This window comes from Sodiomyces alcalophilus (assembly GCF_042370955.1).
Source record: "Sodiomyces alcalophilus JCM 7366 unplaced genomic scaffold ACRALscaffold_5, whole genome shotgun sequence".
NCBI lineage: Eukaryota > Fungi > Ascomycota > Sordariomycetes > Glomerellales > Plectosphaerellaceae > Sodiomyces > Sodiomyces alcalophilus.
In genome coordinates, this window is record NW_027263536.1 from 203,801 (window position 1) to 221,704 (window position 17,904).

Genomic DNA, 17,904 nt, shown 5'->3' on the forward strand with positions numbered 1-17,904 from the left:
GATTCACCCAGTGCTGTCAGTATACGATACGACCAGTACTGAGTAGGCTGGTCGTCTTGACCTGAGAATGACCAACGCAACAGGCTACCAGAAGTCGTCCATGGGTGGCGTGGCGTTGCGGGTACAAGCTATTGCGAGCTCAAAGGCATTGTGAGAATCTCTTGGTCATTGGCTGACTCCGGGGTAGTATGTCCGGACCATAGTGAAAGCCATGATATGCCAAGTCGCTCCACGGTGACCCTAAGAAATAGGGATTCAATGCTGGACGAACGCATATGGCGTTTTCACGCCAAGCTGCCGTTGCTTTAGTGATCAACGACCGGGAGCAGGTCTGGCCAGATTCTCATGGCCCAAGCTCCATTCGCGTGTCTTCTTAGACGCGTGTTGTCACTGAACCCAGATGAAGAGTGTCAGTCTGTTCTGATGTTTGGTGGAAGGGGAGGAGGTTGCTAATAAAGTGGTCCTGCAGTCTACCCCACCAAATCTCCATGACTAATCAACTTAATTCGAGACCATCACGTGGCATATGTAATCCCAAGATCACGTGCAGTATCACACTTCACTCTTTCACCTCACCGAACCGTTCCTAGGTCGTCCGCCTTGCCGTCTACCGCCTCCCCAACGCAAAGCTCCATGTCTCTCCGGGGATGGATAGCTGCGGCTCTCATCTACCCGACCCTGGCCCTGGCCACCAGTGTCGTAGGAACGGCCGCCATTGTCTTGTATAGACTGTTCCTTCACCCCCTTTCCGGTGTCCCCGGCCCTCGATGGGCGGCCATCTCCAGCTTCTGGTATGCGCTGCAAGTGCGAGACGGTCGCATGCTAGAGCTTGGGAAGATGCTTCACAATAAGTACGGGCCGGTTGTCCGGGTGGCCCCCAATGAGGTCTGGTTTGACAGTCGAGAAGCCTTCAAGGTCATATACCGTGCGTTGTGCAGTTCCATGTTGACCCTTTGCGATGACGGCCAGGATTTGACCCTACACAGAAAATATCAAGTAGAAATAATAGATTTGGCTGACTTGCTCGATAGGGGCTGGCAGCGGATATCAAAAGTCTGAGTTTTATTGTAAGAATGCTGCCATGTTCATGTCCGCAGAGATATGGACAGATGTGCTCACTCCTTTCTTTCTTTCCCCCCAGTGGCCACGATTCTGCAAAGACCCAAAATAGACTGGCGTCTTCGGCTGCACTTCCCAGACACCCTAGACTTCCTCTCTGAGCGTAACACGGATCGATACCGTCTGCAGAGACGACTCGTCGGACCGCTGTACCGCATGGACAGCGTCAAGAAGTACGAGGATGCCGTCGACGGCGTCCTGGAACGTGTCATCGCCCGCCTCCGCTCTCTCGACGGTGCCGAGGTCGACCTAAAGGAATGGATGCACATCATCGCCGTCGAGTGTCTCGGCGCCACTGTGCTCTCCTGGTCCCCTGGCTACCTGAGGGATACGACCGACTGGGGCTCCAGCAGCCACGGTTACCTCGGCTGGAGACGCAAGAGTGTTCTTGGCTTGTTCCCTGCCATCGTCAAGGCTGAGCTCGTATCAAAGAGGGCCAGCCACGCCTTTGCCCGGATCATGGGACTGACGTACAGGTCCCGGAAGGATCTAAAGCCGTTCTTCCCGGTAAGGACTCCCTCCGCCCACCGCCATGGACCACTTCAACTGAGCATGCATTGTTGCGCTCTTCCAGGGTGTATATCGGCAATCTTCACGCCGTATCGCGACCGCATTAAACTCGAAACCCACAAAGTCTTCCAAGCCCACTAAAGTACCCAAGCATACGCGCGAGGATCTCCTGGCCGATCTGATCAAACTCCACAAAGAGAAGCCCGAGTTCAACGAGACGTACTTGCGCCGCATGGCCGTCACAAACTTTGGCGCCGGCCACGAGACCATGTGCTCGGCACTAACCTCCATCTTGGCCATGATCGGATCCCGCCCATCCGTGCAGCGGAGGGTCGCAGATGAGATCCGTAGCGCCCCCGCCGACCCCACCCGCTTCGACAACGCGGCCCGTCTGCGCTACACCCAGGCCGCCATGAAAGAGGCCCAGCGCCTACACCCCGTGCTCGGCATGTCCCTGTCCCGCACCGTGCCGGCCGGAGGCCTCCGTGCCCACGGCCACTTCTTCCCCGCCGGTACCACCGTAGGCTGTAACCCCGTGGCGCTCCATCGGAACCCAGACATTGCCGGCCCCGACCCAGACGTCTTCGATCCGGACCGCTGGCTGGGGGATCCGGACTTGCGGAGGAGTATGGAGAGGTACAACCTCACCTGGGGCGGTGGGAGCCGGACGTGTCCCGGCCGCAATCTGGCCTACCTCGTGCTACACAAAGCTGTTCCTGCGCTTCTTCGGGAGTTTGAGCTCGAGGTTACTTTGCCGCCGGAAGAGGAGGTTCGTTACTACTTCATGGCCATGTTGACGGGAGTGAAGGCGCGGTTTCGGCCTAGAGAGCCGGCAGGGGTCGTGACATGAAAGAGATATTGCATAAAATAAATAAAAACACATATATATTCAGGGCAGGCCCAGGTGAAAGACTGAACATGGGACATTAAAAACCGGGAGTATCTTCAGATCGTGGTTATTGATTAGTAATCAAATATGGGTCTCCTATTAGGCTTCTGCGGCGCAAGTCACGTATCCATCCGGAATCCGGGGAAATAAAACACCGCCATCCCGACACTGACGGATCTGGCCCCCTTCAGTCTTCAGTGTCATTTCCATCGTGTCCCACATCAACACATACAACTTCCGTCTCCTCGACTCGGCAACCCAACTCTTTTTCTGTCGGCGTACTAGCCGCAACCGTCATCATGGTTCTCCAAGACCTCGGGCGCCGTATTAATACGGCCGTCTCGAACCTAACAAGGGAGCAGAACCTCGATGAAAAGGCACGTTCTACCATGGCGGCGATCCAAGACGACGTCGTTCCCTTATCAGACATCGCTCGCTAACCGTCCACCATAGGCCTTCGAGGGAATGCTCAAGGAAATCAGCGCCGCCCTTCTCGAAGCCGACGTCAACGTGCGGCTCGTAAGCCAGCTCCGCAAATCCATCAAGTCCACCGTCAACTTCAAAGACCTCCCGCCCGCCGTGAACAAGAAGCGCCTCATCCAGAAAGCCGTCTTTGACGAGCTCGTCAAACTCGTCGACCCGCACGCCGAACCCTTCCGGCCCAAAAAGGGCAAATCCAACGTCATCATGTTCGTCGGCCTCCAGGGCGCCGGCAAGACGACCACCTGCACCAAACTCGCCCGCCACTACCAGGCCCGCGGCTTCAAGTCATGCCTCGTCTGCGCCGACACCTTCCGCGCCGGCGCCTTCGACCAGCTCCGCCAAAACGCCACCAAGGCCAAGATCCCCTACTACGGCTCCCTGACCGAGACGGACCCGGCCGTCGTCGCCCGCGAGGGCGTGGAAAAATTCAAAAAGGAACGCTTCGAGGTCATCATCGTCGACACCTCGGGCCGCCATCGCCAGGAGGAAGCCCTGTTCCAGGAAATGGTCGACATCCAGGCCGCCGTCCGCCCGGACGAGACCATCATGGTCCTCGACGCCTCCATCGGCCAGCAGGCCGAGGCCCAGGCCAAGGCCTTCAAGGAGGCCGCCGACTTTGGCGCCATCATCATCACCAAAACAGACGGCCACGCCCACGGCGGCGGTGCCATATCCGCCGTCGCCGCCACCCGCACCCCGATCGTCTTCATCGGCACCGGCGAGCACATGCTCGACCTCGAGCGCTTCGCCCCGCAGCAGTTCGTCCAGAAGCTGCTCGGCATGGGCGACATGGCCGGCCTCGTCGAGCACGTGCAGTCGCTCAAGCTCGACCAAAAGGACACCATCAAGCACATCACCGAGGGCATCTTCACCGTGCGCGACCTCCGCGACCAGCTCTCCAACATCATGAAGATGGGGCCCCTCTCCAAGATGGCCGGCATGATCCCCGGCATGAGCGGCATGATGCAGGGCATGGACGACGAGGAGGGCTCCCTCAAGCTCAAGCGCATGATCTACATCTGCGACTCCATGACGGAAAAGGAGCTCGACTCGGACGGCAAGATCTTCATCGAGCAGCCCAGCCGCATGACCCGCGTCGCCCGCGGCTCCGGCACCTCGGTCCGCGAGGTCGAGGACCTCCTCACCCAGCAGCGCATGATGGCCGGCATGGCCAAGAAGATGGGCGGCAACATGAAGAACATGCAGCGCGCCCAGCAGGCCATGGGCGGCGCCAACAAGGCCCAGCAGATGGCCGCCATGCAGAAGCGCCTGCAGAGCATGGGCGCCGGCGCCGGCGGATTGCCCGGCATGGGCGGCGGCATGCCCGACATGAGCAGCCTGATGAAGATGTTTGGCGGCGGCGGCGGCGGCGGCGGCGGAATGCCGGATATGCAAGCCATGATGCGGCAGATGGGCATGGGCGGAGGAGGTATGCCCGGTATGCCGGGTGCAGGCAGGGGAAGAAGGTGAGAAAGGAAAAAAAGAAAAAAAGGAAAAAAAAGGAGAAAAAAAAAAAAGAAAAAAAGAACACACAAAGACGAGGGTCGCGCAACGACATGGGATTTCCTCGACCATGCTGCAACTTGTGCAACAAGTTAATCATCACGACGATTACGATCTTGGCGGGCGGGCACTTTAAACAGTCACGGCGGTCAAATGGTTGGACGGGTTATTTTCCTTACTGCAAGTATTATTACCTAGCATATGGGAAGGCGTTCAAGGGGCCTTTGGAACGGAAAGCATACTACCTTCATGAACAACCTGTGCCCTCCCCTCCCCGTTCTAATAACCACCCAGTATTCGTTCTTGAACGGGTCTGAGAACCAGTCTCACCCGATGAATAGCCCAGCGAAGCAAAAAAGCAACACCTACAACCACAAACATCTCTTCCGAATCCCCAGACGGTAATCCATCAACATATCCCGTATCTCTTGAGCTCTTGAGGAAACTGGAAAGAAAAAGAAAAAAAAATCAACAACCAAGGTCACGTAATCCGTTGTTTGGAAGAGAGATGCCCTCATACATGACCCTCGACAGATCAAAAACACAAAGCACCCATCAATGCAACCCCTTTCCGGCCCGGGTATCTCAAACGAAGATTCATGACGGGGACGGCAAGTCTGCGCTCCAACCTGGGCCGCTCAGGCCGCCTTGTTCGCAGAATTGCCCTGCACCCCGTTTGGTCCGGCGGCCTCGCCATTGGCCCGTTGCGATCGACTACCGTTCATCGAGTCCTTCCGCGAGAAACTCGCCCACTCCTTAAAGCTGCTGAGGGTCATGGACTTCTTGAACGATGGGCCCACCTGGACCTCGCCCTGGTGGAACGTGCCGCGCTCCACGGGTGCCGGCTCCAACAGGCTGAAGCGTCGCTTGACCAGCTTCCACGCTTCGATGCCGAAGACGAAGAGGATGGTAAAGGCAATCGACACGGCCCATTCCCATGAGATGCCGACGTGCTTGAAAAGCTCCGTGTTGACATACGGGATGTATACGACCGGGAAGACCGAGAGGCCACCGACAACGACGGCCCAAAACAGGAACCTGTTGTTGTACAGGTCCTTGAACAGGGGAAATCGGCTCGGGTCCTCGGGATCGAGCCGGAAGAGGGAACGGCGCAGGCTCTTGAACTCCCAGGCCGACAGTAGAATCATCCATGTCAGCTCGGCGAAGACGCAGGCGCGAGCACGGAAGACCGGAATACAGGCCTCCGAGTACGTCTTGTTGCACTCAATGCCAAGGTTACCGCCGTTGGCGCCCCAGATGACGATGCAGAAGCTGACCATGGTCAATGCACCCATGATGACTCCGTACACCAGCATGTCGACGAGGATCTGGTTCGTGAACACGCCCCGCCTCTTGTCGTGCGGGGGTCGACGCATCACATCCGGCGCCGCCTCCTCCCGGCCGAGTCCAAAGGCGGGAAACGAAGACGTCACCATGTTGATCCAAAGAACTTCGAGCGGCGATATCGGGAACACGGCTAGGCCCGATCTATCCCGGAAGCCGAGGCCGGCAATCAGGAGAATCACTTCGCCCACGTTGGACGTGAGTAGGTGCAGAATGAACTTTTGGATGTTGTCAAACATGCGGCGACCCTGGCGGATAGCCGAAACGATCGAGTTGAATTGGTCGTCCGTCAGCACAATCTTGGAAGCCCCCTTGGCCACGTCCGACCCCGAACCCATGGCGATTCCCACGTCGGCGCGCGCCAGGGAAGGGGCGTCGTTGACCCCATCGCCGGTCATGGCCATGAATGCGTTCCGGCGGCGGAGGGCATCGATCATGCGCGACTTGGTCTCGGGGGCGCATCGAGCAATGACCAGAGGCAGCTCCTGTAGCTGGTCAATCTCGTCGTCGGTCATGCGGTCGAAATCTGTGGCCTTGACGACGGCGGCTCGGGCTACGTGGTCTGGCAATATGCCCATATCCTTGGGAATGATACCGACCTCCTTGGCGATGGCCTTGGCCGTCTCCGGGTGGTCGCCAGTGAGCATGTGGACCTTTATCCCGGCGGTCGAGCATTCGGCTATCGACGGTTTCGTCTCCCGTCGTGGCGGATCATAGATGCCAGCCAAGCCAAGGAGGACGAGATCTCGCTCGACTTTGGTGCGAAGAGCTTTGTCGGCGTCCGAGTCCGACGCCTCGCGTTCCGACGCCTCGCGGTCCGACGCCTCGCGGTTCGACTTCTCGCGGTTCGACTTCTCGCGGTCCGACGGCTTGCGAGATTTGGGCATGACGAACCTGCCCTCCTCCCACTCTCGGTAAGCGATGGCGAGAACTCGTTGGCCCTGCGACGCAAGATGGCTCATCTGCTCCATCACCTCTTCCTTGAGACCATCAGTGATGGCCTGTCTCGCGTCGCCGAAACCCACATGACTGCACAGGTCGATGATCCGTTCGACAGCGCCCTTGGTGAAGACGATGCTCCTGTCCGTCGGGAGGATCTGGGGTGCACCACCCTGGGGCGCATTGTAGACGACGGACATGCGCTTGACGGAGCTGTCAAAGGGAAATTCGCCTACTTGCTTCCACCCCCCCGCCTCGAGGGTCTTTTTTCCGAGCTCAAACCGGTGCGCGAATACCTGTAGGGCGATTTCGGTTGGCTCACCCGTCGCCTGCCACTTGGACTCCTCTTGGTCGTACCGGACGGTAGCCAGGTTGCACAAGGCGGACGACAGCAGGAAGGCCCGCAGGGCGGGTGTCAGTTCGGCATCCACTTCGGGCGCTGTCGCGGGCATGGGGGTTTTCTCTTTTTCCTCGGGCAGGTCGAAGCGGAGGGTGGCCGCGGACCGTTCACGGTCATAATCTCGCCGGGACTCGTCCGTTATGTCTGCCTCCTCCATCGTCTCGGAGTAGGCCACTCTCCCCTGCGTCGGGTCGCTAGGGTTCCGCGAGTCGTGAACGGTATAAGTGTGGCTCATGGGAAGCCAGGCTTTGCGAACGATCATGGCGCCCTGGGTGAGGGTGCCAGTCTTGTCGGAGCAGATGTTGGTGATACCGCCCAGGGCTTCAAGGGCTGACAAGTCTCGGACGACCACGTTAGACTTGCGCATGACGGTGACGGCTACTACCATGGTGATGGTGAGGACACTGCAGACGATTAGCACGTATTTCAATTCATTTTCATTTTCTTCCCGGTTTCTCTTTTGACAGTGGGAGATTGAGACCACTTACGCAACAAGAGACTCGGGAATGATGGCAATGCCTAGGGACACGGCATAGATGATGACTTCGCCAGTCAGGACGAAACTGTGGGCACCAAAGACGATGATGGCGAGGATCACGGCGCATCCAAACAGATAGTAGGCGAGGGCGGCGAGTTTCCGCTGCAGGGGCGTACCCTCGGTGAGACCAAGGAACTTCCCAATGGCATCCCAGCTCCGCTTCGAGGCGCCGACGAAGGGCTGCCTCTTGCCGTACTTTTTGTAGTTCATGGAGCGGCCGGGCTTGCGCTCGGTCTTCGTGGTCAAGGCGGCAATGTCACCGACGGCGGTTTTCATGCCGGTGAAGACCACGATACCTCGACCACGACCCTTCTTGACGATGGTGGTAGCATAGGCCATATTGACGCGGTCGCCGACACCGACTTGGTCGAGCGCAGTGGCACGGTCATCGGTGCCGGGGATGAGTATGTCGGCCTCGATGGACTTGTCGGCTGGGATCGACTCGCCGGTAAGGGACTGCTCGTCGCACGATAGATTCATTGCCTCGAAGATACGAAGGTCAGCCGGAACGGTGTCACCCATTTTGAGGAGGACAATGTCCCCGGGTACGACCTCGGCACTGCGAGCAGACGTGGGGTTAGCCATTTTTCGCCCGTGGAATGACGATATCACCTCGAGGCCGAGGTGGCGCATCAGGCCGACTTACTTTGGAATGACCTGCATCTTCCCGTCCCGAAGAACGGTTGCAGAGGGAGAGGAGAGGGCGCGCAGGGCATCCATGCGCCTTTCGGCACGGAACTCTTGATAGAAACCAATGGTAACGTTGGCGACGACCACAAAGGCAAGGACACCTCCCTCGATGTAGTCGTTGATACCGAAGCTAAGACCCATGGCGAATACCAGGACCTAGGACCGAGGCGGGCCAAACGATTAGCATGTTGTCACTCATGCTTCGGGACGTTGCATGGCTCTTTGTATTCCATGACTGTCGTCTCGACGGGACTACAGCGTGTAACACTGTCGTGCCGTAATAGCTCCTGCGGTCTGTACAGGAGACGCGTTGGGGGCAAAAAGGGGAGGGGTGAAAGAGGCATACCAGGATCATGGCATTGAACATTTGCTTGCTGAGGATCTTGTACCAGGGAATGGAACCGGACACCTCGAATTCGTTCGGGGGGTACGTTTGCTGGGCATTGTTGACCTGTTCGGGACTGAGGCCCTTGTCGAGGTTGGTGCCGAGAGTGGCAACGACCTGGTCCACGGTCAAGAGGAAAGGATGGTTCGGATATTCGGCCGACATGATGGCGGATGAATGACTTCACGGAACGCCTTCTCGTGATAATTCGTCGGTGGAATATCGACAGACGCAAAGGTTGGGGTTCAGGGGAGAGGATACACTTTGTCAAAGCAAGTTTATCCGTAGGGGAGTCTGGAATCGGTTACCATGGACAGAGACGTCATAGGCAAACACTCAACGACCACCTCTCTCGTGTATGGGTATAGGTATATTTGAACTGGCCAGGGATTCGCAGAAGAACAGCCTGACGCCCGAGGAACGGATAGACTTGGGGCGTACGATATAGGTGGATGAGGTGGTGCTGGCGAGGGCAGCGGTCTTCGATACTTGATCCGGGAGGTAACTCCTTATATACTTTGGAAACCTGAGAAGGGGACAGGAAGGTAGGAAGTACCTCGCTCGCACCTTCCTCCATGATGACGGGCGGTGGCATAGAAGCTAGACAGTAGACTGGGAAATAAACTTTGCCTCCTCGCACCACGATGGCTCTGATTCGCGACATCCGCAAGAATACTTCCCACTGGGAAGTACGTACTTCGTATAAGGTATCCCACGATACGGCACACCGTGCGAGCTCGTTGTACTTGCAATCCATCAGTAAAGTATATGACATTCAATATCAGGTACCTACCTAAGATATTGATGGACCGTGTTTTGTCGTGGTGTAGCTCGTTGCACATATTCGTACGTCGATTAGAAGGAAGTCGGTGGCCCGATCGTCTGTCACCCAAGGGGTAAGCCTGTGAACATATCTTGTAGCACGACTGACGATGAGCTCCAGGTAGCCATGAGTAGGGGATAGTTACACCAGGCCCATAAAAAGAGAGAGAGTACCGACGGAACACGGCGTAAGTGTGTACTTCGAATGAGTACCTAGGTACCGAATCTATGCGGAGCACGTACGAAGTAGCAAGTACTTTTGGTAAGCAACAACACACGCAGTAAAGTTGGAGAGGCGCGAGCAACGTTTCGATGGCTAATAGTGCGTAAACGCCTCAGTTTGTGGCGTATTAAAGAGAAGTGGTGGTAACAACGTACATCGTAGGGTATATGCAGTACGGCCGAGCCCTCAACGGTCGTTTTGACTATATTGGACGCGGCTCCAGTGTGTCCATTCATCTCAGAAACGACTCCCTGGGCCTTGATAGAACGCACCATGAATCGTCACACATCCCTGAGATCCTCGTTTCGAAGTCTCTCCCTACCAAGGCCCCCGTCAACATTGACCCCTGCCCTCCTCTGCGCCTTGATCGCCTCTCGGGCTTCAGCTTGCTCCCTCTTCTTCCTATGGTAACAGTTAGATCGTCAAAACCAAGCCATAACCGCCGCCACCCGAGGTAATCTGAATAACGACTGAAGCATGGCTTCCGAGAAGAGACAGTAATGGGTCGGGCGAACCTATCAAGCCCCTCGGTAAAGTTATGCTCAACAACCTCACCTCCGGGCACCTTCTGCGTCCCGCTCTTCCGCTGGACGGCGTGAGCAACGTCGCCTTCGGCCAGGGTTTCCATTTGCTCGACGGCATCTTCGTTCTCGTTCTGCAGTGGGGGGTTTTCGCCCATATTCTCCCACCGGGTGGTGTTCCTGGCTTCCGTTGCGTTGGCGGGACCAGATGATCGGATCTCGTGAGCCTGCGGCTGGTGGGTCGCCTCATCTACGGGGAAGGTAGATGGATGTGAGGATGGGCCGTAGTCCCGATTGTTAGGCTCTTGGGATGACATGGCGGCTAAAAAGACTTTGAATGGGTTGGGAGTCTTGACTTGTGCTTCGGAGCTCCTTCGCAGACATGCCGTTAAGGGCGTGTATAGGACAATAAGAGTTGATCGATGTCGAGTAGAGAGTGATATGGTTGCGTTGAGACAGTGGGGTTAACGACGGTGATGGAGGATGTCCTGCGTTATCACATACGTTCTTATGACGTCTTGAAATACGCCCCGGGAATCGGACCTTGATGCATCACCATGTAAGTCATCTCCATTAGCACAAAACGTCCGTGCGATAACGCATCTCAGACCCGAGTTAGGAAAACGTCGTAGGTCGCAGTACAAGCGGAGACCTGTTGAAAGAGGGTAAACTTCTCATCATATCACTCAAACCAGCGGTTACCAGAACATCTTCGTGCGGAGCAGATGGTATGATATTCAGCTCCGGAGCCGGCCAGTGTCGTCCTTCACACCTCATGTCAAACGAAAGTGATATTCACTCTGCAGCACTTGGAGGAACATCTTCACGTGTGGGCTTTGACAGTATAGAATTTCGATTCGTGGTACCTCGACTTGTATAATCTGTAGATACCGTGGACTGCCCAGATATGATCCTTGCGATACTCTATAAGTGTAGGACCACAGTGAGGGTCTCCACCGCATAGGCAGGCACATCAAGACAATGCACAGTTGATTAAGATCCGGTACATAAAGTATCCGTGGCATGGTGGTGAGAACAATCTGATATTGACCTGCAGGGCGCGACGATGTCAGTACTTGGAGACCAGCAGCACCTCACAAATGATCCGCAAAGATCATACTCAGACACTGTACTCACTTGCTCGAAGCCAAGGCCCCCTTCCTCCACACACTCTTCGACTGGACGCCCCTTGCGCCAGCCTACTGCTTTTACTTCACAGGGAAGGATATGTGACTCTTATAAATCTTGCTGGAAATCGCCCCAGAAAACAATCCCGTATTGCCTACGAGATGAGATCGGCAACATTCATCGGCATCTCGTCAATCTGGGTCGAGTAGTACACTAGCATCCAGGTCAGCGTCAGGGCCAGAAGGAAAGCGTTTACGCCAACAAACAAGCAAACTTACACTCAATGTCTCGCAGGATCCGCACATCTTCGCTCGTAACAAAGTTGATGGCGACACCCTTGCGACCAAAGCGACCACTTCGGCCAATCCTATGGATGTAGTTCTCACGATTGCTGGGCAAGTCGTAGTTGATCACCAGACTGACCTGCTGGACATCGATACCACGCGCCCAAACGTCGGTCGAAATCAGCACGCGGCTGTTCCCCTGACGAAAGTCCTGCATGATGCTGTCTCGCTCCTTCTGAGGCATGTCGCCGTGCATGCTGCTGACCGTGAAATTGGCCTCGCGCATCTTCTCCGTCAGCCAGTCGACCTTGCGGCGCGTGTTGCAGAAGATGACCGCCTGCGTGATGGTCAACGTGTCGTAGAGATCGCAGAGCGTGTCAAACTTCCACTCCTCCTTTTCGACCGCGATGAAATACTGCTTGAGCCCTTCGAGCGTGAGCTCGTCACGCTTCACGAGGATGCGGACGGGGTCGGTCATGAACTTGGTCGTCATGTCGAGCACGTCGTAGGGGAGGGTGGCGCTGACCACGACGACCTGCGTGGCGGGGGGCAAGTAGCGATAGACATCGTAGATTTGTTCGCGGAATCCCCTGTTGAGGAGCTCGTCGGCCTCGTCCAGGACGAGCATCTTGATGTGACGCGTACGGAGATGGCGGCGACGGATCATATCGGCCACGCGTCCCGGGGTACCCGACACGATGTGCTGGCCGTAGTCGAGCTTGCGGATGTCCTCGCCCACGTTGGTGCCGCCGATACAGGCGTGGCACTGCACGTTCATGTAGTCGCCGAGGGCCATGACGACCGATTGGATCTGCGTTGCCAGCTCGCGCGTCGGGGACAGGACGAGCGCCTGCGTCTCGCGCACCGCCGTGTCGATAACCTGGAGCATACTGATCGAAAAGGTCGCTGTTTTGCCCGTGCCCGACTGCGCTTGCGCGATGGTGTCCCGGCCCTTGCAGATCTGCACGATGGCGCGGGACTGAACGGCGGAAGGGGACTCGTATCCGTATGCGTAGATTCCGCGAAGAAGATTCTCTGAGACGCAGAGGTTAGCACAAGACTCTCCTCGCACAGGACGGAGAAGAGACAAATCGACTGGGCTCGGCGGCGAGGAGAGACTCACCCTTCAGTGACATGGATTCGAAGGTCGGATGGACGGTGACCTCCTTTGAGGTGGAGAATTCCATCCTCTCATCGGCCTTTCGGTCGATACCGCTCATTCCTTCGGTCATGATGAATGTATGTAGTTGTGATGCGTGGTGTCGAGCGGTCGTGGAGGGCGTTCTTTGATCAATGAAAACTTTGGCATCAAGGTCCCAATGGCATCGTAGCTGGGATGCGTGTGCTGCAGCTTTCTGATTCCTCCATCTCGCGTCACGTGTAGCTAAAGTGGTCTGTGCGCGACAGATCTCAAAATGTACCTAATTGTATGTACCTGCACAGAAAACGTTAGGTACAGAATTTCCTTGGCGCATCACGTGCACAACGATGCTTGCCCCTCATTGCCCCTCCACTACCCCTCAACCCTACTCAGTATAACTTTTTTTGTTTCGCCTTTAGTCACAAATTCCGACAAACACCAGCATCATGGAAGCGTCGAGCGCCCCGACGTCAAAGAAGGGCGCGAAGAAGGCCGAGGCCAAGGCGAAGAAGGAGGCTCTGAAAGCCCAGCGCGCGGCTGAACTCGCCGCCGCCGCCGCCAAGGCGCAATCCGACGACGACCCCGCCAAAGACAACTATGGGAACAGGAAGACCACGACCTCGGCTTTCAGTCCGGACGCCGAGGAAGTCGAAATAAGTTCCCTTGACGAAACCCACAATGGCAAGACGGTCGTCGTGCGCGCATGGCTTCAAAAGTCTCGCGTGCAGAGCGCCAAGATGGGCTTTGTTGAGCTCCGCAAGGGAGGCAACTGGAACGTCCAGGGCGTCATTATGGCCTCTGACCAGGAGCCCCTTGTCAGTCGACGCATGGTGAAATGGGTAACCAGCATCCACCCGGAGAGCTTCATCGCTGTCGAAGCCAAGGTGGTGCCACCCCTCGAGCCCGTCAAGAGCTGCCGAGTCTCGGGGCTCGAGCTTCACATCACAAAGTGCTTCGTGCTCGCGGAAGCTCCGGCCATGCTTGGAATGACCATGGGGGCCGCGAGTCAGCCCATTGTCAATTTCAGCGACGAGAGCGCCCACGTGGGAGATGCTGACGCGGAGAAAGATGCTGACGCCGCTACCGAGACTACGGCGCCAGCCGCAAGCATGCTCACCCATCTCGACAACATTGCCATGCACAAGCGCGCCCCTGTTCAGCAGGCCATTGCGGTACGTCGGTGTTGGTGATGAACTGCATTGGATGGGTACTCATTAACACCGACACAGGACATTCGTATCGAAGTGAAAAAGATCTTCCGCTCATACCTCGAGACCCGCCGTTTCAAGGAATTTGAACCGCCCTGCCTCATCGGCGCAGCGTCGGAGGGCGGCGGAAACGTCTTTAAACTCGCCTATTTCGGCCAGGAGGCGTATCTCGCCCAATCGCCCCAATTCTACAAACAATTCGAGATTGCAGGAGGCCGGGAGCGTGTGTTCAGCATAGGCCCCGTTTTCAGGGCCGAAAACTCCAACACATCGAGGCACATGACCGAGTTTACGGGGCTTGATGTGGAGATGGAAATCAGGCATTCCTACATCGAAGTTCTTTCCCTACTGGAGGGCGTGCTGCTGGCCATCTTCCGTGGAATCCAAGGTCAGTCTTCATCACGGCAGTCCTGATGCACATGTGCTAACGGGTGTGGCGCCACTACAGAGCGATGTGCGGACGAAATCGAAATAGTCCGATCCGTATACCATTCGGAACCGCTCCTCCTTCCCGAGCCGGGCAAGGAAGTCCGCCTAACCTTCGCCGAGGCACAAAAGCTTCTACGAGAGGAAGGTCCCCCAGAGTTCGCAAACGTCCGGGACGATGAAGATATGAGCACCCCGCAAGAGAAGGCCCTTGGCGAAGTCGTCCGCGCCAAGTACAAGACGGACTTTTACGTCATTGACAAGTTCCCTGAGACGGCGCGGCCATTCTATGCCAAGATTGACGATGAGGGTACCACGGTAGGAGATGGTGTTCGTGTTACAAATGCCTTCGATATGTTCATCCGTGGGCAGGAGGTGCTCTCAGGCGGCCAGCGAATTCACGACCCGGTGGAACTCGAGGATCGTATCCGCGCCAAGGGCGTCGACCCCGAAAGTGCCGGTATCAAGGAGTACTTGACGACGTTCCGACAGGTCGGTGTGCCGCCGCATGGCGGAGGTGGCATTGGTCTTGATCGCGTGGTTTCATGGTTCCTGGCACTACCAAGCGTCCACCTCGCGGCGTATTATCCTCGCACACCTAAGAGACTGCTGCCTTGAGCATTGCATTGCAGCTCCCTTTGCAAGGGGAGTGGCGTCCTCTATGCGTCTGCGAGTGAGCTCGCGTGTAGGCTTTAATAACAAAGTCTTGCTACAGCCTGTCATTTGACCCAGGGGCACGGAACCCGAAGATGTTGATGCTCTTCGCATGTCCTACTGCACCCGATCTCGCGGAGAAAGTCTTATGGCAGCCTTACTCGCCTGCAAAAGGGGAAGGAAACGGGTTTCCTCGATGTATGTTCGTGTGTATGCCTGCGTTACCTTTAGAGATAAAAATCTTATCGCATATTGCCTCGTCTGCAAGCGTGACTATTCCTGTGAACCCACGCGCTGGCTGGGGTTTGAAGTCTTCCCATCTTTCCTCCTTGGAGAGGCCCGGTGTATGTCTGCATGTGGCTTGCAACCACCTTGGTAGTGAAATATCGCCATGGCTTTATCGTCTGAGAGGACAAGTAAACCGGAGTTCTGATGTGGTTTCCCTTGTGTATTTGCGTTGCTTTGTAGATAATCTGATCGCATGGTGTTGGGCTTCACGGGAAGATCTTGGTGTTAAGCACAGACCATCTCACGAATCCATTCCAAAAGTGGGACTTCATATGATTACATAATCATTGAGCTGCAATATCTATCGTACCCAGAAATTTAGCGTTGCTTGTGTCATGGTCGCAACGGTCTGTTCGTGACCTTTTCGTGAGCGCAAGCATAACATATATCTACACCAAGGTAGTGGTTCTCTACATCGAAATATCGCGACGAGTTCACCTTTTACGTGTCGTACTCATCTTGGCCTCATTTCCACCTTGCCGACTCTCGCCTCCAACTCCACGAGCGCGTGGACATCGCCACGATGGTGCTCGAAGACCAAAGATATCTTCACGAAGATCTCGAGCGACTAGAACAAGGGATCGCCGACCGGATCGGTGAAGAACCGAAACACATTCGCGACCGCCTCAACCGCGACCACGAAATATCCCAGCTGCTCGACCAGATCCAATCGCAATCCTCCAAGCTTCTGGACATCTACCGAGATGATCACGGGTTCCTATCCCGGGAAGTTCAGCAGATCAGCGCCGGCGACCCTTTCGACGAGTTTTATAGTCAGCTGAAGGAGCTCCGCGAGCACCATGTCAAGTATCCAACCGAGCAAGCCGAGAACTCGGAGATGCGATACCGCGTGAAGAGGTCGGCCGATGAGCCGATGCCCTACATTGTCGACTCGTTATTCTCGGGCGAGGAAGGGTTTGGCCGCTTCTTCGACCTCTACACCTGCCACGAGGCGTACCTCAACCTCCCCGGCGTCAAGCGCCTGTCCTACCTGCAATACCTCGAGGTGTTTGACAACTTTTCCCCTGGCGCGGGCGGGGTCAAGAGGAACGACAAGTTGACGGATCAATATTTCAAGTACGTCGGGGAGCTTGCCTCGTACCTGGAGTCGTTCATGCGCAGGACACGGCCGCTCGAGAACCTGGACAAGGTCCTTGCTGGGTTCGACAAGGAATTCGAGGAGGCGTGGGAGAAGCACGAAGTCCCCGGGTGGCCGGCGGAGGACGGCACCAACGCCGCGGCGAAGCAAGCGAGCGCGGCCGATGCGACGTGGTGCGAGGACTGCGAGAGGGAGTTCAAGAACGAGAACGTGTACAAGGCCCATCTGAGCGGGAGGAAACACATCAAAGCTGCCGAGGCGAGGAAAGCCCGACAAGAGAGCGCGGCGGCGGAGACGAATGGGCAAGATGGCGTCAAGGGTGGTTTATTGGGCGGCCGGCTCAAGGAGCGCGCCGTGGCGGAACGCGAGTTTAGAGTGAAGAAGCTGGCGGCGGCGATGAGCACGGAACGCAGCGACACGCGGGTCAACGTCGAGCGCAGGCAGGGCATGACGGAGCGGGAGAGGCAGCAGGAGCTCGAGAACCTCATGAGCCTCACGACCAACAATGGCGGCAGGGAGGGGCAGGAGGGTGGGGATGACGAGGACGGGGAGGGCGAGGACGGAGAGGAGAAGATTTACAACCCGCTCAAACTTCCGCTGGCTTGGGACGGCAAACCGATCCCCTTTTGGCTGTACAGGCTCCACGGCCTGGGGGTGGAGTTTACGTGCGAGATATGCGGCAATTTCGTGTACATGGGACGGCGGGCGTTTGATAAGCACTTCAACGAGGCGCGGCATATCCACGGTCTGCGGTGTCTGGGCATCACCAACACGACGCTGTTCCGTGACATTTCGAGTATAGAGGAGGCGACGAACCTGTGGGACAAGATCCAGCGGGAGGCCAAGAAGAACAAGGTGGACGATGGCAGTATCGTGCAGATGGAGGATGCTGAGGGCAATGTGATGCCGGAGAAGGTGTACTATGATTTGCAGAAGCAGGGGTTGCTGTGAGCTGCTGTAAGCAGACGATGAGGGTGTAGATATTAGATCTGTTCATATTACTAAAATGCGAATCTGTGTCCATGTGGAAGTCTGGATTGTGTCTGACGCTGGTGTTCGGTCATGAAGGAGAAAGGATACGGGCGGTGAAGAGATATGCAGATGAATAGCAATGGACAGCTCTCTGGATTTTAAGTCGATAAAAACGATTGCCTCCGGAAGCAAGGTGGAAGTGAAGGAGTGAAGCATGGGATCCACCGGAAAGCCAAGGTATCCAAGACTTCGAGCTGGTCGATTGAATGATCAAACATGATCAAGACAAGCCAGAGATGATGTAAACTGCGCACATACAAACTATATCATCTTGCACC

General features: G+C 56.4%; 7 protein-coding genes across 7 annotated transcripts; 4 read left to right on the plus strand and 3 right to left on the minus strand.

Moving 5' to 3' along the window:
- Positions 1–633: 633 nt before the first annotated feature.
- Positions 634–2,479, plus strand: ACRALDRAFT_1077054 (uncharacterized protein; the record flags this gene model as incomplete). The annotated part of the gene is made up of 4 exons (XM_071018584.1): positions 634–925; positions 1,032–1,067; positions 1,142–1,625; positions 1,693–2,479. The coding sequence occupies 4 exons, from the start codon at positions 634–636 to the stop codon at positions 2,477–2,479; spliced, it is 1,599 nt and encodes a 532-aa protein (XP_070873833.1).
- Positions 2,480–2,817: 338 nt separating this feature from the next.
- ACRALDRAFT_2042673 (uncharacterized protein) lies at positions 2,818–4,471 on the plus strand (the record flags this gene model as incomplete). Its single annotated transcript, XM_071021272.1, has 2 exons — positions 2,818–2,895; positions 2,972–4,471. The coding sequence occupies 2 exons, from the start codon at positions 2,818–2,820 to the stop codon at positions 4,469–4,471; spliced, it is 1,578 nt and encodes a 525-aa protein (XP_070873834.1).
- Positions 4,472–5,142: 671 nt separating this feature from the next.
- ACRALDRAFT_1051323 (uncharacterized protein) lies at positions 5,143–9,614 on the minus strand (the record flags this gene model as incomplete). The annotated part of the gene is made up of 6 exons (XM_071015685.1): positions 9,594–9,614; positions 8,825–9,545; positions 8,372–8,571; positions 7,676–8,284; positions 6,739–7,591; positions 5,143–6,672 (listed from the first exon to the last, which is right to left on the minus strand). Exons 2-6 carry the CDS (start codon positions 8,963–8,965, stop codon positions 5,143–5,145), a joined length of 3,333 nt encoding a protein of 1,110 aa, XP_070873835.1. The 5' UTR covers positions 8,966–9,545; positions 9,594–9,614.
- Positions 9,615–10,259: 645 nt separating this feature from the next.
- On the minus strand, positions 10,260–10,683 carry ACRALDRAFT_2028074 (uncharacterized protein; the record flags this gene model as incomplete). Its single annotated transcript, XM_071020509.1, has 2 exons — positions 10,260–10,360; positions 10,401–10,683. 2 exons carry the CDS (start codon positions 10,681–10,683, stop codon positions 10,260–10,262), a joined length of 384 nt encoding a protein of 127 aa, XP_070873836.1.
- Positions 10,684–11,220: 537 nt separating this feature from the next.
- ACRALDRAFT_1043556 (uncharacterized protein) lies at positions 11,221–13,047 on the minus strand. Its single transcript, XM_071015313.1, has 4 exons — positions 12,902–13,047; positions 11,773–12,813; positions 11,504–11,707; positions 11,221–11,417 (listed from the first exon to the last, which is right to left on the minus strand). The coding sequence occupies exons 1-3, from the start codon at positions 13,008–13,010 to the stop codon at positions 11,649–11,651; spliced, it is 1,209 nt and encodes a 402-aa protein (XP_070873837.1). The 5' UTR covers positions 13,011–13,047; the 3' UTR covers positions 11,221–11,417; positions 11,504–11,648.
- A 269-nt stretch (positions 13,048–13,316) lies between these two features.
- ACRALDRAFT_1051327 (uncharacterized protein) lies at positions 13,317–15,487 on the plus strand. Its single transcript, XM_071015686.1, has 3 exons — positions 13,317–14,091; positions 14,149–14,515; positions 14,576–15,487. The coding sequence occupies exons 1-3, from the start codon at positions 13,366–13,368 to the stop codon at positions 15,169–15,171; spliced, it is 1,689 nt and encodes a 562-aa protein (XP_070873838.1). The 5' UTR covers positions 13,317–13,365; the 3' UTR covers positions 15,172–15,487.
- A 350-nt stretch (positions 15,488–15,837) lies between these two features.
- Positions 15,838–17,622, plus strand: ACRALDRAFT_1064610 (uncharacterized protein). The gene has a single exon (XM_071017007.1). It carries the CDS (start codon positions 16,019–16,021, stop codon positions 17,543–17,545), a length of 1,527 nt encoding a protein of 508 aa, XP_070873839.1. The 5' UTR covers positions 15,838–16,018; the 3' UTR covers positions 17,546–17,622.
- The last annotated feature ends 282 nt before the right edge of the window (positions 17,623–17,904 follow it).

Coding starts and splice junctions, on each gene's coding strand:
- ACRALDRAFT_1043556 (XM_071015313.1), bottom strand. CDS start 13,010: ATGACCGAAGGAATGAGCGGTATCGACCGAAAGGCCGATGAGAGGATG. Junction 12,814..12,901: donor CGAATCCATGTCACTGAAGG/GTGAGTCTCTCC, acceptor TCTGCGTCTCAG/AGAATCTTCTTCGCGGAATC. Junction 11,708..11,772: donor GATCCTGCGAGACATTGAGT/GTAAGTTTGCTT, acceptor CCTGGATGCTAG/TGTACTACTCGACCCAGATT.
- ACRALDRAFT_1064610 (XM_071017007.1), top strand. CDS start 16,019: ATGGTGCTCGAAGACCAAAGATATCTTCACGAAGATCTCGAGCGACTA.
- ACRALDRAFT_1051327 (XM_071015686.1), top strand. CDS start 13,366: ATGGAAGCGTCGAGCGCCCCGACGTCAAAGAAGGGCGCGAAGAAGGCC. Junction 14,092..14,148: donor CTGTTCAGCAGGCCATTGCG/GTACGTCGGTGT, acceptor ACACCGACACAG/GACATTCGTATCGAAGTGAA. Junction 14,516..14,575: donor CATCTTCCGTGGAATCCAAG/GTCAGTCTTCAT, acceptor GCGCCACTACAG/AGCGATGTGCGGACGAAATC.